Source organism: Agelaius tricolor, unplaced genomic scaffold (assembly GCF_023055355.1).
Source record: "Agelaius tricolor isolate 1412-34295 unplaced genomic scaffold, bAgeTri1.0.p SCAF_12, whole genome shotgun sequence".
In the NCBI taxonomy this organism is placed as follows: Eukaryota; Metazoa; Chordata; class Aves; order Passeriformes; family Icteridae; genus Agelaius; species Agelaius tricolor.
Window position 1 is genome coordinate 25,929,386 of NW_027269272.1, and position 16,671 is coordinate 25,946,056.

Below are 16,671 nucleotides of genomic sequence, written 5' to 3' on the forward strand. Positions count from 1 at the left end.
TCATGTCCCACACTGACCATCCATGGGCACTGCAGGGCTGGAAGCACAATCAAACACAGCAGCTGATCTTGGCAGCACAACCCAAAGAGTTCCCACCATAGGCATCCTCCTCTCCATACTCATTTCCAAATCCATAATGATTTATTTATGAATTTACCTAATTGCATTTTGGTTTTAATCCACCTCTGGCAGGTGTCCATCTTTAAACAGAGTCCTCAAGGGAAAATCATCCCTGGGTGATTACAACCAGCCACCTCTGTGCCAGCTCAGAGCTCGCACGGCTGCCTCCCTGCAACCTGAGCATGCTTTGGGGAACGCTTCCCTTGGGGAAAACATCTCTAAAAAGGGAAATGATGTGATCCCACAGGAGGGTGACCTGTGGTGATGCGAGCTCTGAGAATAGTGACAGCGGCAGCGGGAAATGCTGGCTGCCAGATGACCTCCACACTGCTCCCAGCTCGCCCCTTCCGAGCAGCAGCCTGTCAGTCAGGGATGCAGCTAAGGAAAAGGAATTCATTTCCCTTGGAAGGAGAGTTAATCCCTGTTAGTGCAGATGCACAGGCAGAAGGAACAGAGTTACAAATACAGCAGGCTGCATAAAACAGAGATCCTTCTTGCTCCTCCCAGCGTGCTCCCTGAGCTCAGTGAGCAGACCCACTGCCAGAAGGGAGACCAGCAGCCTTGAGCCCTCACCCTGCCGTGTCCAGCACACACCAGGTGACAGCACACACCAGGTGACAGCACACACCAGGTGACAGCAGAGCAGCCCGGCTGCTCAGCCTCCCCTCTTGCTGCCTTTTAACCCAGCCAGGGCTGCCAAGCACCTGCTCTCAGGCTGTGCCCAGGGGCTGAGCTCTATGTTCTCAGGCTGTGCTTTCAGGATGTGATCCACACTCTCAGGCTGAGCTCCATGCTCTCAGGCTGAGCTCCATGCTCTCAGGCTGTGCTCTCAGGCTGTGCTCCATGCTCTCAGGCTGTGCTTTCAGGCTGTGCTCCATGCTCTCAGGCTGTGCTCTCAGGCTGTGCTTTCAGGCTGTGCTCTCAGGCTTTGATCCACACTCTCAGGCTGTGCTCTCAGGCTGTGCTCCATGCTCTCAGGCTGTGCTCTCAGGCTGTGTCCTCAGGCTGTGATCCACACTCTCAGGCTGTGTTCTCAGGCTTTGCTCTCAGGCTGAGCTCCATGCTCTCAGGCTGTGCTCTCAGGCTGTGCTCTCAGACTGTGCTCCATGCTCTCAGGCTGTGCTTTCAGGCTGTGCTCTCAGGCTGTGATCCACACTCTCAGGCTGTGCTCTCAGGCTGTGCTCCATGCTCTCAGGCTGTGCTCTCAGGCTGTGCTCCACGTTCTCAGGCTGTGTTCTCAGGCTGTGATCCATACTCTCAGGCTGAGCTCCATGCTCTCAGGCTGTGCTCTCAGGCTGTGATCCACACTCTCAGGCTGTGTTCTCAGGCTTTGCTCTCAGGCTGAGCTCCACGCTCTCAGGCTGTGCTCTCAGGCTGTGCCCCAAGCTCACGGCAGCCTGCAGCCTGTCCCTGGCTCCCCGCCCACGCTGCCAAAGCACCGATAAGGTGCTAAAAACACTGTCAGGCCTTTCAGATAAGAGAGATTCGGAGCGAGGGAGAGCAGCAGCTCGAGAGCACCGACACTTGTCAGGGTTGTAGCAGGGGTGATAAGCCAGGTGCGGGAGGCCAGCAGGGGAGCGTGGGCACCGTCTGCCCCAGCCAGAGAGGCCGAGTCATCTGCACCCAGCAGCTGCAGCTCTGCACCTCTCCCTAGCGCTCAGGGGCTGTGCCCCCACCATGCCAACGCCTTCTGGGCACACACTAACGGCTTCGTGGCACCCTTGCTGCTGCCATGATCATTCCTAAATATTCCCATTTCTTTCTGCGAGGGAGGGTCAGAAGCAGAGTGGCAGCCTGAACTTACGGTACAATCACTCATCACTCCTCGTTCCTACCATCACACAGATACCACATTACCAGCCCAAGTGAAACCTGCATTATTTGCTTTCACAAGGAAAGTATTTCCCACCCAGAAGACATAATAAATGATAGCATTTGTGAGAGGAAGTTCCAGCAGCCAGCTCCTACCTCCAGCCTGTCTGTCCTCATCAGCTTCTGGGCGGCGGCGGCGGCGGCAGCAGGAACCGGCACGCCGGGGTTCCCTGTCACCAGCATCGGGGCCGTGGGCAGGATCTCAGCAGGGACCAGGCCTGGGGACACGGGCCCCAGGTAGGGGTTGAAGGCGGCTGACGCGTTGGTGGCTAAGCTCGGTGCGACAGAAAACATTGGCTGCGAGGGGAGACAGGGAAACAGACACTTAACATTTGGTGTGCAGCAGCTTGCCACGCTGTCACCAAAACAACTCTTCAGCATGCCCTGGAGCTGAACGAGGTGAGTTTCTGCTGCTAACTGGGAAGGAGCATTTGCTGTGTTTGTGGCTCATGGGGTGTTGTTGTTGCAATGAGCAAGAGCACGGGACAGGGATCCCCCCCAGCCTCTGCTGGTTCTGCTGCTCCAGCTTCCCTGCACACTCACAGCACGTGGCAGCTCCTGGAGCAAACTCACAGAGGATCCACCCTCCAGCAATGCCATAATGAACGACAGACACTCTGTGGGGTCACAGAGAGCCTGGGGCTACCAGGGGGACGTGGCCACACCAATACAGTGCTGGCTCTTGGGGAAAAGGCATCTGAGAGCCCTGACAAAGCATCAGCCACACTCGACTTCAGGGACACGCAAAGCTTTTCTGACCCTGGCACAGCTAGAGCTGGCCCAGGATCTCCTGAGGTTTCACATCCACAATCCTCCTGTTTTACAAACAGGCTGGCCATGCAGATAATCAGACACTCACTGCATCAGGGAGATGCTTTAGTTAGGCTAAAACATTAAACCAGTGGAGGAAACAGCGCATGCAAACATGATTTTATTTTGTTTGTTTGCACGTTTTCAAAAGAGAGTCAAGTGCCCTTGTGGGTGTGAAGATAATTGGGTGTAGAGCCCAAATAATGCTGTGAAAACCCAACACAGAGCTGCTACACTGCGGCAAGGATTAAATAACTCTCCTGCCCCCAAACGCAGTGTAACTGCCAAATAAAATTCAGCCAGGAGTGTTTGTCTTTCACTATGTAAATAAGGCAGTTACTCAAGGCATTTAGGTTCTTTTCCCCAACTAATTTTTAGAGGGAAAAACAACTACTGACTTAACACAACTCTTTCTCTGTTTCATATCAATTTAAGGCAGACAGCAGAGAAGAGCACATGTTTCTGTATATCTGAGGAAATGACTGAATTGTTTGGAAGCAAGAGACATTGGAAATAATGAACAAAACCATGCAGGGATTACTGAAGAAAACAGAATGAGAGTTGTGTAAACGGGTATAATTTCTGTAATGCTTATGATTCTTCATCCATGTGAATGAAAAACAACCTGGCAAATATTACAGGAAATTAAATATTACCCTTAAATACACTATTAATTAACTGCACTTTTCATTACTGCATTATCAGCTATGTAATAATGAACTTCAAAATACAACCAGTCTGTTAGTGTGTAACTTAAGAGATGTTGGTGTTTGATTTCAGCCCAATACACTCAAACAGACACCTGTGTGCCTGCTGTACAGCAAATAAGACCACCCCATTTATTTTCTACTGAGCTTATTTTCTAGCAATATAAATACCCTGCAGCCTTTTGACCACTGCAGAATAACAGCAAGTTACCTGAGCCAGCTGGCATTGCTCTGAGGCTCACAGGGACATTGTGATGTGCTGCACAGTCAAAGTGGGGACATGCCCCTGTCCTACAGCCCCACCAGCACACGGCCAGGGCACAGAGCCACCCCAGCTCTCTGCTGCTGGATGGGCTCACACTGACTGATGCACTAGCCGTGGTCAAGCTGAGCCTAACTCCCCCTGAACTAAAGCTCAATTCCAGCAAGCAATTCTTGGGGACAGTTCCCTTGAGTGAAGGGAAAACACCCAGTGGGCATCCTCTCAAAGCCAGGAGTTTCCTAGAGCACATAATATTGCAAAGGAAACGAAAATCTCATGCAGATCACTCGCTTACCAAACTCTGAGAATAAAGATGCAAAAGATAAATTAACCCAAGATTACTGAAATAATTAAAAACATTACTTCAGGCAAGGCAGAATTAAGCAACACAAAGACATCCAGAGGGGCATTTCAGTGATTTCAGAGGGGCCTTTCAGTGGGTTCCTCCCCCATTCCCGAGCTCTGTGGGGTTTCCCTGGCGGGGAGCCTGTGCTGCCTGCTCTCCTGAGGGACCCCTGGGGTGCACGTACCACGGGCTGCAGCGGGGCTCCGGGCATCATGGCATTGGCCAGCTGCATCTGCTGGGCCAGCATGGCCATGTTCTTCTGCTGGATCAGGTTATTGCGACCATTGATCTCCAGCTGCGTTTTTAAGTGTGGTGGTGGGTGAAGATATTTGCAGTTTTCCCTTGAACATCGACCCTGAAGAAGAGAATGGACACAGTAGGATTAGAAGCTGCATCTTTGCTCCTTATGCCATGGGCTAAAGCAAACACAAGCAGACACACTTACCAGATACCTGGAAAATGAGACCTTACATGAGCACAATGTAGAAGTCAGAGCAAATTACTGCTAAATGGGTAGCATGGAACTACAACCTGTGTCGCTGGAATCAGAGGAGCAGTTAACCAACCTGAAATCCAGATTAAACTCAACGTCCTCATTTCAGTGCTGGGGTTTAGGCTGTGCCACAAGTCTCTGGATGAGATCCAAAGTCCGTCAGTACGTGTTGTACACCCCAACCTCTCAGTGTACTTCATACACTCAAATGCTTTACGGCCATAAAAAATCATTCCTGTGATCTAATGCAATGTCCTCTGGCTCCCAGGAAACAAGGAGCCTCACTGCTTCCCCACTGAGACCAGCATTTCTATCTACCTATCTAGAAGATGGTCTTTAAGGAAAGCTATTTACTCAGTTAAAGACTACCAGAATATACCACCGCCCCAGGTAAATTGTGCTTATGCTTCACTATCACCAGCTACTATCACTTACATCCTCCTTGTTTGCATGTAGCTCTGGAGCTCAGGGCACCTTTAACCTTCAATCTCTTCTAATTTACAGATCTTAGCAAATTTCCCAGAAGAAATGCAGACTTGTCTGTCTGGCAGCAGGGTTTCTTGTCTCACTTTTATTCCATGGACCTTTACAAATGGCCCACAGAGCATCCAGGAGCTGGAAGTCACAGGCTGGAAACCAGTGGCACAGATCTCCCAGAACATGGGCAGCATTCATCCCCTGCCCCTGCAGCGAGCAGCTCCCAGTTATCTGTCACTGGATCCTGCTAACTGCATCAGCAGAGGGCAAGGCAGATTTTCATCTCTCTGAACCTTCTCTGAACTCTCTTCCAACCATTACAAAAGCAATATCATAAGTGAGTAAATTCAGAGGTGGCAGGGGATGCTGCAGCATCCTGCTGGGCCACACCAGCACAGCGGAGGATTAACCCAAGCAGTCCTGCTGGACTAAAGCTCAGCACAAATGCTCCTCAGCAGAGGCCCTCAAGGCAGTGGGGTGAGGGGCAGAGGGCCAGCGGGGTCCCTGGGTGTCCCAGCCATGCTCAGGTGCCGGGGGTGCTCTGCCCCAGCCCTGGGCTCAGCAGTGCCAGGCAGTGCCTGCTGAGCCCAGCTCAGCCCCTCTGACTGCACCGAGCCTGCAGCAGCTGCCACACAAACTGCTCACTCTTATTGGAAGGTGGCTCAAGCACACCTTTGCTTTGCTCTCCTTGCAGCAGTAAGTCTTTTAATTTCATGCTGCCTCTCCATTTCTTTTTTTGGTGTTTAATACATAGATTTATTTCCTACTCTGTATAGTTCACTTTCATTGTCAGAAATGAAGGAATGCTACCCACTCCGGATGGGAGCAGGATGTGCCTGACCTTGCTGTGTTCAGCCTCCTGTGACACCCCATCAGGTGCAGCACCGGGCTCAGCACGGTCTGGTGATCAGGACTTGCATTGGGAGCATTTTTCACCTTGCCTTCAGGGGAGCAGGAACTTGTACCCATCCCCAGGCACCTTCCCACAGGGCAGAAGCATCCCCAGCTACTCACCATGGCTTTACTCCCCACAGAGGACGAGGCCCTTTGTGTGAACACTTACAGAATTGTGGAAAACGTGGCAAACTCAGACAAAAGAAAATGACCAATCACGCCTTTGAAAAATCACTCCCAAATTCTACATTCAGAAATTCCAGGGTATTCCTAGAAGACCTGGATCCTCTGACAGTACACCTGGGTTTTTCAGACCTGCACACAGGTGAACAGGAGTGTGCCCATTTCTGTGCAGTCACCACCAGGCTCTTCCCCACAACACCAGTTTTCTGGGAAGCACAGCACAGCCTGTTTTTAACATCCCACACTGTATGTTAGGAATACAACTGCAGCTTTTGCTCTATGACAATAATCTCCTTCCAGAAAACATCCTGGTTGTATATTTAGTAATAGAAAAGCTTTCTTGGGATCCCCTTCTGACACTGCAAGCTCCTTTACTGGCTGAGTCTGTGATTCTGCAATTTGAAGTGGCTATTCATGGTCAGACCTACAACGCTCTATCATTTAACAGGCCACCTCCTAAAGACAAAAGAAAAATCTTGTGGCCAGCAGCGACTCCAGTGAGCGCTGCACATCCCACCTGCCCTGCATGAACACACACCACCCCCTCACTATGGAACAGTTATTCATGCCTGACAGAAAACACGTGTGGATGTTCTGGGGGTGCTGTAGCACCCACTGCTGCTGCTGGAGCTCCCTCAGCCAGGGGCTGTGCCTGGGGCTGCCTCCCCCAGGCTGGGGATGCCAAAGCTGCAGAGCCAGCAGCCACAGCTCAGCAGTGCAGCTGGAGCACAGGGAATGCTTCTGATCCAAAACAAACACACAAACACCTCCCTCTGACAGGGAGCGCAAATCCCTGCGACCCGGCGCGTTTGAACCCGAGCAGGAGGATGGCTGCTACATACCATCAACTATTGCCTGAAAATGGTAAAACTATTTATCCTGATGCCCATGGCTTTTACAGGAAAACATTTAACTCCATCTAAGCTATGGTTTCCTTTTTAAAAATAAACTGCTTGCAGGAGCTTTGTGTGGAGGCTGCCCGCCACATTCAGAGAAACCTTTTTAATATCTGTATTTTAATATTCAGGACCTGCGTGGCTGCCCTGGAGCAGCCTGCAGCCCCGTGAGTCGGTGACTGACACCTCTGAGGCCAGCCAGAGGCAGGGCTGCAATCACTGAGCCTCCACACAAGGCTGATGCACAGCCTGTTTGCAGACCAGCCCAACACCTGCTGGAGGGGTCACTGCCCCCAGCGGAACCACGGTGCCTCTGCCCAGAGCTGATCCCACACCGTACCCAGAGCTGGGCAGTGCCCGCCCTCTGGAGCCTGCAGCTCCCCAGCTGACAGCCCAACAGTGCTGCCATGGGGGGCTGTGGGTCTGGACACTCACAAACAACTCTCGGAGCAAGCAGAATGCCAGCTGGGGCAAACACACATCTGGGGGCAAGGAGGGGAGGGCATCACCCCTGTGAAGCCCCCTCAGCTCCCCCAGGGCTGCTGCTGGGGCACAGGAATACTGATGGCAGCACTCTGCAGACACTTTTTAAAGTGAATCCTTTCATGTGAAAACACACCAAAGTGACCACTTAATGACGTCTTTGTGTGTGATTCTTGTACGTAAAAGCCTCAACCCCTCTAATGGATCATTTGGCTAGCACAGCTAATAGCACTCCTACGGGAGCTGTCCTACTGCCATGAAATACAACAGGATTTAAAAAAAGAAAGAAAAAAGCAAACAGAGCAAGCAGACTGCCAGCACACCAAACAGAAGGAGAGACACCAGCTCAGCAGCAAAACCCTCCCTGCTGCTCCTGCTGTCTGTGGGTCCCTCCTCCTCCTCAGCCCCGAGGGAGCACAGAACGATTCCCAGTGCCACAACAGTGGCAGGAGGATGGGGACAGGGGACATTCACACCGGTGCCACTTTCCTCTGCACCCACAGTGATGTCAACTGAGCACCTGTCCAGCCCCAGCCACCCTGTCCCGGGGTAAGGTGGCTGCTGGGACACACCCAAGTGACCCCGGTTCTCATTTCATAACAGCATTAGCAAATGCATCAACCACATATGGATGTACAAGTACTTACATCAATTCTTTAACTTTTACAAATTGTATTTATGTACTTAAAAATTTATGTATTTTTAACATCTATATAAATATTCAATGCGATATGTGGTTGATCTTGGTATTACTACCAATGTTTGTATATCCCCACGTCTATACAGACAGCACATACGTATCGATCCATCAGGATTTACACTGACACTCCCAGGACACACAGACCCTGCAGCCTGGCATTGAGCAACAGCTCATTTCCTCCCAAGCAGCCCTCCACGTGCCCCAGCCAGTGCCGTACCCCAGCCCACGAGGGAATTGCGTTTTTCCAGGGGGTGCAGAAGGAGCAGCCTCCCCCAGCCCAAAGGGCAGCCCAGGGCTCACAGCACCATTGGGAACCACGAGCCCTTCCCAGCGAGAGCCCCAGCTGCTCCTTGAACCTCCAGCGCTGCCAAATCCTTTCAGAGCAATCTCTGCTAATCCATACGATGCTCACTCGGGCGCACAGTGACCCACAGTTTAGGAGGAGAAAGAACACGGCTTTATGTCCGGATCAAGTACAACACACGGCAGATTTAATCTGTTTATCAGTGCAGATTCCCGTGGTGCCCAGCTGCAGGTGGCCACAACAGTGGGATGCTGAGCAGGTACTGGGATTGCTGTGATCCACGTCCTGCTCACAGCTGCAATCCCCTGACAGTCACTCGACAGGCACAGGGCACTAACAGAACCTTCACCTGAAATGTGCCCTGAACACACAAAGCAAATAAGCAGCAGCAGAGGGGTGAGGCCCCATCACTGTGCCAATCCCCCTGCACAGAGCTCAGGACTGAGCCCATCACGGGCACCCGCTGCACAGGGATCCCAGCTGGGCACCCTGACAGCTGGAAATCACTGCTGCACTCACTGCTGGATTTTCAGGCACTGGAAATCACCGTTGGAATCGAATCCTGAAATGCCAGCACATCCACACGTTTGGGGTTTTTACTGACAGAGCTTATATAAGAATTATACCTTTCCTGATTTTCTTGTTATCCTTTTAGTTGTATTTTTCTCTTATTTTTAGCAAGGACAGTACATTGACATGCTGTTTTCAATACAATTTAAACATTATTAGAATACATTTGTCAGACAAATATATTATTGACTGAAAAATAATTAATTCCCCAATATTAGTGGGGAAAGTAATTATTAAAGTATTATTTTATTCAAGTGAAGTTAAACAATAAATTCTGACTAAAATTTGGGAAGTTTATTAAACTTCATTTCAAAACAGGATTTGAGTTTACAACTGAGCACAGGTGAAACAAAGCACTCTGAGAGGAAAAGCTCTAAAAGTGAAATTTCATAGCATCATAGAGTCACAGACTTGTTAGGGTTGAAAGTGACCCTAAAGATCACCCAGTTCCAATCCTCCTGCCATGGCAGGGACACCTTCCACTGTCCCAGGTGCTCCAAGCCCTGTCCAGCCTGGCCTTGGGCACTGCCAGGGATCCAGGGGCAGCCACAGCTGCTCTGGGCACCCTGTGCCAGGGTCACACCACTCACCACCCTCACAGAGAAGAATTTCTGCTGAAAGAAGAAATTTGCCTGGACCTATCCTTATAGATAAATAAAACATTTTTCTGAAACCAAGGTCAGCCTCAAATGGGAACTGTTCTGGGGATCAATGTCAAAGCCTGGAGATAAGATTTCAGTTTAATCCCCTGAGCTCTGCTCCGAGATGCCACTTTTCTGAGCATGTGGAAAGCAGAGAGTGAGCCCTGCCCAGGTGGACAGCAGTGGCACAGGTACCTGTGCACAGGCACAGAGCGGGTCCATGGCACGGGGGAGCAGTGGCTGCTGGCACCTGGAACAGCCAACAGCTGCTGTCCCAGCATGAGGAACTTTCCCCCAGAGTGTACAAAGGACCCAAGTTTGAATGAGCAGCATGAGAAATGATCTTGACTCCCTTTCAGCAATGCCACACCAAAATCTCCGCGGAGCCGCGCGCTCTGCTGGCTCTGTGAGGGCTGCTGGCACCTGAGAAAACACACCCAGCATGTTCCACTGCTGGAAACCCAGGGGCTGCAGGGCATCCCGTGAAATCCCTGAAAGCAGCATGGATTCCTGATTTTCAGGAACACAAACAGCTCCAGGTCCCTGACTGACACATGCAAGAGACATTTTACAACACAATAAACTGCCTAAGATGGAATCGTACTGCTCGATGACATCCAAGCCTTTCTACTCAATTACCACACACCTCCAGGAGTGCCAAAAGAACCCAGAGTGGCTGTGGAGGCGGTGGGGAGAGCTGTCAGGACTGGGACAGAGCTCCTTGGGCATTACAGAGCCCTCAGCCTGTCAGAGCAGCTGGGACCCTTGTGTGGGTGCCATACCCACTGGCAGGCTGCCTTTGGCAGCTGACACCAAATTCTGCCTCTGGCCACCAAAAATTTGACACTCTGGCTTTTCTGTATAGTTTGCTTACACGATAAACAAATTAAGGCCATTCAGTCTACTCAGCAATAAAACCAAAGAGAGGCCAATATAGCACACTTGGCACCCAGGACGGGCTGCTGGAGGAGGCAGGGTGCACGTCACCCTCACGGCTCTGGAGTTCCAGAGCAGTTTAGTCTGATGGCACTGCACCACTAAACACCAAGCGTGGAGATCAATTTCCACAGGGGGCTGAGGGACCACTAAAGTCCATCAGAGCAGGTAAAAGGTGGATATTGAACCCCTTAGAGCAGCATGGGGGGGCCCACAGGCTTGACAGTGAAGGTTCGTGGCTGTCACCAGCACAGTGCCACTGACTGGAGGTGTGTGGGGAACTGGCCAGTGCTGCCCTGCCTTGCAAACCCAAAGAACAAGAGAAGTTCACACAGGAATGGAAGGAAAACCACTCAGAGCTTCCAGTAACAGGACACATCAGGCCAGTGGACGCCTCTTCCAGCCAGAATCTCACTGTGACTGAAAGGACAAACCCACAAATGCACTTGAGTAAGGCAGAAAGGAGTGCCACTGTCCAACAAGAATTGCAGGAACTAAACAAAGTTGAAGAATTTCTCTTTTGGAAAAAAAAAACCCAACCAAAATAAAACCAGGGAATCTTTAACAACTTCTAAGAAAAAATTCCACCTGTTTTCCACAAGAGGGAACTTTTGACAAGACATTGATTCCCTACAAAACACCCTTTAAAATCAGTCAGTGCAGCTTGCCAGGACCAGCGGCAGAAAGGAGACCCTTAATCAGCAATTCAGGAGGAATTAATGAACCCAGCCACATTCACCTATGAGGGCAACACACGAGCCTCATGCCCAGAGGCACCCACAGCCCAGCAAGAGCCCCCAGCACCGTGGTGCCCACCCCAGGGCACTGCCACATCCCCCTGAGACAATTCCCCCCTCAAAGGGCACTGCTGTGTGCCCCTGCCAGGGACCACCACCTCCCACTCCAAGGCACCCTCCTATCCCACACCTTTCCTCCTCCCTTCTGTTGGCTAGCAATTAAGTACCCCTGGTCACTTTGAATTTTATTTTTTTTAATAGCTCATACTGTCTGGTTTGAAGTAAAAATCAAAGAACAATCATTAAAAGATAAAGATTAGGCTGACAGAAAATTAGCTTTGCATCTTTCCTTAAATGTGCAAGACAGACTGAACACAGCTCTTCTCCCTTTACTCTCCACCATATCATATTTATCACATAAGTAGACTTGTTAGCCTTGGCCGTTGTTTCTGCACGTGTCACCACCATAAAACCCATGGAGCCTAATGGGCACATTGCCCTGGAATTTGGCAATTGACAGAACTCAGCACGTGCAAAGTAAAACAATCAAAATTAGTACTTGTTGTGGTTTAATTCTACGTATGAGAAACTGTTTGACATGCCGTGACATTTATGTGACATCAGTTTTCACACCAAATCTTTGCCACGCACTATTCATCTCCTATGAGCTCTGTCCCTATTTGCTTCCAGATGAAGTTTCCCTCCCCACCTGTTGCAGTTCCTTGTAATTATTGCACCTGGGCACAAGCACCACCCAAGCCAGCAGCAGCTCCAGCAGGACCCGGCCATGTTGCTGAGGGCCTGAGGGCTGCACTGGGCTGTCCCCTGCTCTGTGGCACAGCAGCAGTGCCTGGCAGCCAGCAGCCCCTCCCAGGACACGGACACCTCCCAGGTCCCATGGCACCATCCCACCCTCCCAGCACCAAGGGAAGCACCTCAAGCTGCTCTAAACGCTCAGCAAGTCTGAATGAGCCCTGGGTGGCAGCGCAAGGCCAGGCCCTGAGTCAGCTCTGCATGGCCACCCCTAACACACAAAAATAGCTTGTTTATTGCTCCTGAGGTATTATTTTTACACCAGGAGTACTGGGTGGCCACGGCTGCTGGCTGCTGCTGGTCCCAGTGGAGGCACGTGGCGGGGCCAGGTGCACGAGTCCTGCAGGGTGCTGGACTGGGGACATCCCCAGCCCGCCAGACCCCCTGCCTCGGGGCACAGGGGCTGGGACAGGCCCATGAGAGGCACCTCCAGCCACTGCCCCCCTGCCAGCCATGCCCAGCACGCAGGGAGAGTCACCCTCCGCCTCCCCACGGCATCGCCCATGCCTCCGGGACCTCAAGAGGGAAAACCCTCTCCCGAGCTGCTCCTGGGATTTCCCATGTCCGAAGGAAAGCCCTGCTAAATCAAAGTGTGCCTGTGGTTTCCAACAGGCAGGAACAATTCCTCTGTACACAGGAACACACCCATCAGGCAGGGATAGCTCAGCACTGCAATGCTGCCCTGGCTGCACCCGTGCCAGGTGGGCTCACATTGTGAACCAAAGTGCAGCTCTCCCTCCACAGATCCAACAGTCCACAGTGCATTCCTGCAGCATCCAGGTGATGCTCTCCTGGGGTTCACAGCTCTCTATAAATCCTGGCTTTAGTGGAAATAAGTCCAACAGAGTGAAAGTGAACATCCCTGAGGGCCACAAATAACAAATTAAGAGGCAAGTGGGAACAGGACAGAGCAGAGTGGGACAGCGGCAGAGGAAGCTGCTGGCAAGCAAATATTGCCCAACACGACAGCAGGATTGGGGAAAAACTGACAGAGTGGAATAACAGGAAGCTTAGTCACTTCTGGACAAAAAAAGCGAGCATGTGAGCAGGGCGGAGGGGAGCAGAACACCGGGATGGATGGGAGGGCCCGGAGGGGAGCGGCGCTCCAGGGGCAGGGCAGGCATGGGATACCCTGCCCTGGGCACTGCCCTGGCCAGGGGAGGCTGTCCTGGGTGCCCCACTGCACCAAACCCTGCACACACACAGCAGGGTCCTGCACAGGCTCCCCCAGGGGAACTGTGACCCCTTAACCCACATACCCAGCTCCTCCTGAGCACGGAGAGCACCCCAACTCAGCATGGAGAACATCGGCTTGGGGTGGACAAGAAAACACCAGCAACAGCCCCCGGAGAACACTGTGCTGGTGATGGAATTACCATGGGTCTGGTGGCTCTCAGGCCAGCTGGTATTCAATCATAGAGGCACTTTGCAGAAGCCTCAGGAGTGGAGAGGAAAGCTGAAAGGAAGATCAGATTTCCCTGATGGCAACGAAAGTACCCATTACTGTTGAAATATGGTCTGCCCATCACTGATGAGGGGATAACAGCACTGGGTAAAGGGACTAGAAAAACACAAACCCAAGATTTTACTACATCATCCAGAGAGGCAAGAGAAAAGACAAATTTGAAGTAATTAGAAGCTAGATAAAGAAAGCCACCAAACCATGGCCAACTGATGAGAAGCTTGAGTAACAGTTTTTTACTGCTTAGGCAAATGAGGAAAGAAAAAGATATAAATAACTAAGGGTACAGCAGAAGAGAAATAAAAAATCTTAAACTAAGTTTATAGTTCAAAAATTCATACAGGGAAAACTCAATCTAAGTAATTCAGACTTTAGGGGCAAAAAAAAAAAGATACCAAAAAATGCTGATGTATTCAACATCAGAAGGCAAACAGAGAGTTAAAAGTCTTTAAGAAAGAACAAATTGAAGCAAGCAAGTGTAGGAAAGGGAAAGTGTTGTGGGTAAACAAAGGCTGACACATCAGGTTTGTTTTACCTTGCAAGTGTGCATGAGGCCCAGTAAAAGCTTCCTAACCAAATAAACACCCCTGCAGTCCCTGCAGGAACCACCGGGAGCCAGGGTAGGGCTGGAGGCCCCGCTGCAGCAGCACTGGGACCTCACATGCAGCACCACCTCCACTGTGCCTCTGGGACACAGTTATCACATTTCTTTCAGAAAAACAAACCAAGCCTGGCCCCGAAGCACTTAGCAGCTCCATGGAAAAGCAAGAAGGAGCCGAGGACATGGGCCCGGCCGGGGCAGGAAGCTCCGTGTCCCGCGGAAGGCAGCAGAGCAGGGCACAGAGGAGCACGCAGGGCACGGGCAGCGGTTGCTGAATCTCCCCGGGGCTCAGCCATCCCCACGATAACCAGGCAGCGCCGGGCCCAGCCTCCCTGCCCTCGGCTCAGTGTCCAGCCCCGCCCCTGGCATGCCCACAGCACGATCCAATAATCATTAACACTGCACATGGAAGCACCAACCAAAACTGCAAGTTTCAGCCCACACCAACGCTGAATCCCCTGCTCAGCTCTGTGCTGCACTGCTCAGGAGGGGAAGGCAGGACAGAGGGCTCAACAGGCCCTATATCAGTCACAGGTTTTTTTCTCATACAGCTCAGGAATAATTTCCTGCACTAAGTGCTTTCCAGGCCTCTTAACATTGATATTGCAGATCAATGTTTCACAAAGACAAAGCTGTCTGATGGATGTGTGCACTCATTTAAGCATCTCTAACAGGCAGTGCTGCTGTAACTACACACTCTGCACCCCTGCTACCTTCTACCCCAGAGGTTTGGCCTTGCTCACTTTCCACATGAAACAAAATGACAGCAAAATGACAGAACAAAGACCTACTGTAAGGCAGTGTGCAAATAAAGACAGTATCTATCTGCTGTGTCCGCACCAGTGCAGTGCAAATACAATTACAGCTACCAGGAAACATTGCTTGCTCTCAGGAGCTCTCCAGCCTCTCTCTGTTAAAGCCTCTGCACAGGCTTTACTTCTAAAAATGCAACTCCTTGCTAGAACAAATACCCACACAAAGCAGGAGCAGGTGAGAGCCTCTGTGTGCTCAGAAATGCAGGGTGAATATTTGATGCAAAAGTCTTGAAAAGCTCAACTCTGTAAGGCACACAGTGAGGAGAAAAACGCTCAGGAAAGCTTATGAGATAGGTGACAATGACACCAGAGGAGCAGAAAGCTGTTTTTCGGTGTCTGTAAGGCCTCGCAGAGCTTGCGGGCATGGAGGAACACGGAGGTGCAGATCCACCTGCCCTTGCCGCGCTGTGAACAGAGCAGGTCAGTGCACACGGACCCGTGGCAAACACAGGTGGCAGGATTCATTTTTCTGAAGTTAAATAACCACAAAACGTGCCGAGCACTGCTCTGCGGTCAGAATTCCCTTGGACAGTTTATTTTCACCTGCCATGTCCTGTCCCAAAGCAGAGCTGTGCAGTGCTCTGCTCCTCCTGAGGGCAGCTCGGCTCCCGGGCCCATCCCAGGAGGAAGACACAAAACCCCAGCCCAATGGCACACAGGAAAGAGGAGTAGTATTGTTTTACAGAAGCAGACTTTCTGTAGGAAGCAGCATTCTCAGGAAGAATTTCTTTACAGAAAGGGTGGTCAGGCCTTGGCAGGGGCTGCCCAGGGAGGAGATGGAGCCCCCAGGCCTGGAGGTGTCCAAGCAATGACTGCATGTGGCACTCAGTGCTCTGGGCTGGGTGACAAGGTGGGGATCGGGCACAGCCTGGCTCAGTGATCTTGGAGGTGTTTCCCCCCTAAATGATTCTGTGGTTTCTGCTCCTGGCAGAGTGATGCTGTTGTAGGACATTTCGGCAGTGTCACTACCTTGGTGCACACGCTGAGCTGCAGGAAATGCCACCTCTGCAGATACTGTGAGTGTGTGTGACCTGAAGACTCAAACACTCTCACTTCAAGTGTTCAGCCACATAGCTGGTGGGAAATGAAAAACTTTCCATGTGTGGGAGCCAACTGAGCTGATGAAACAAACAGGAACATTCAGAGGGAGGACTGGCGTATCATGATCTCATTGCAGAAGCACTTTTTCCCCAAGTTCAGCATGTGTGAGGCAGAATCAAAGCTCCAGAGATGAGAGCATCAGCCTCGGGGCTGGGTTGCAGGGCTGCCTTACAGGTGCTTGCTCTTCAAAAACCTAATTTCTCTTTTAATATATTTCACTTAGATCTATGAGAGGAAACAACTTGTTTGTGAGTATTAAAAGGAAATAAAGCATATATTGATTTCCTCTCTTTTCCATGACTTGTTTTTATTCTGAGACCTGACTCACTCTAAAAGTAGTAAAACAGCAAAGTAGTGAAATAGAAAATGAGAACTTTCTACCCCACAACCTCCCTACAAAGACACAAGCTGACGGTGACAGCTTTGCTCACCATTGTGCCCAAGAGCT

At 51.0% G+C, this 16,671-nt stretch overlaps 1 protein-coding gene and 1 long non-coding RNA gene across 17 annotated transcripts in view; one reads left to right on the forward strand and one right to left on the reverse strand.

The window, feature by feature from the left end:
• Positions 1 to 16,671, reverse strand: part of MBNL1 (muscleblind like splicing regulator 1) — a 64,501-nt gene that overhangs the window by 18,034 nt on the left and 29,796 nt on the right. For all 16 annotated transcript variants that reach the window (XR_011680929.1, XM_071438269.1, XM_071438271.1 and 13 more), the window contains 2 exons: positions 4,302 to 4,472; positions 2,089 to 2,289 (listed from right to left, as the gene is read on the reverse strand). Coding sequence is in view for 15 of the 16 variants with exons in the window: in XM_071438262.1 (XP_071294363.1) it covers positions 2,089 to 2,289; positions 4,302 to 4,472 (372 nt within the window). In the remaining variant the exon portion in view is untranslated. The remainder of the gene's footprint in view (positions 1 to 2,088; positions 2,290 to 4,301; positions 4,473 to 16,671) is intronic.
• On the forward strand, positions 2,284 to 8,273 carry LOC139595198 (uncharacterized). Its single transcript, XR_011680930.1, has 2 exons — positions 2,284 to 2,391; positions 3,238 to 8,273. It is a non-coding gene; the product is annotated as an uncharacterized lncRNA (long non-coding RNA).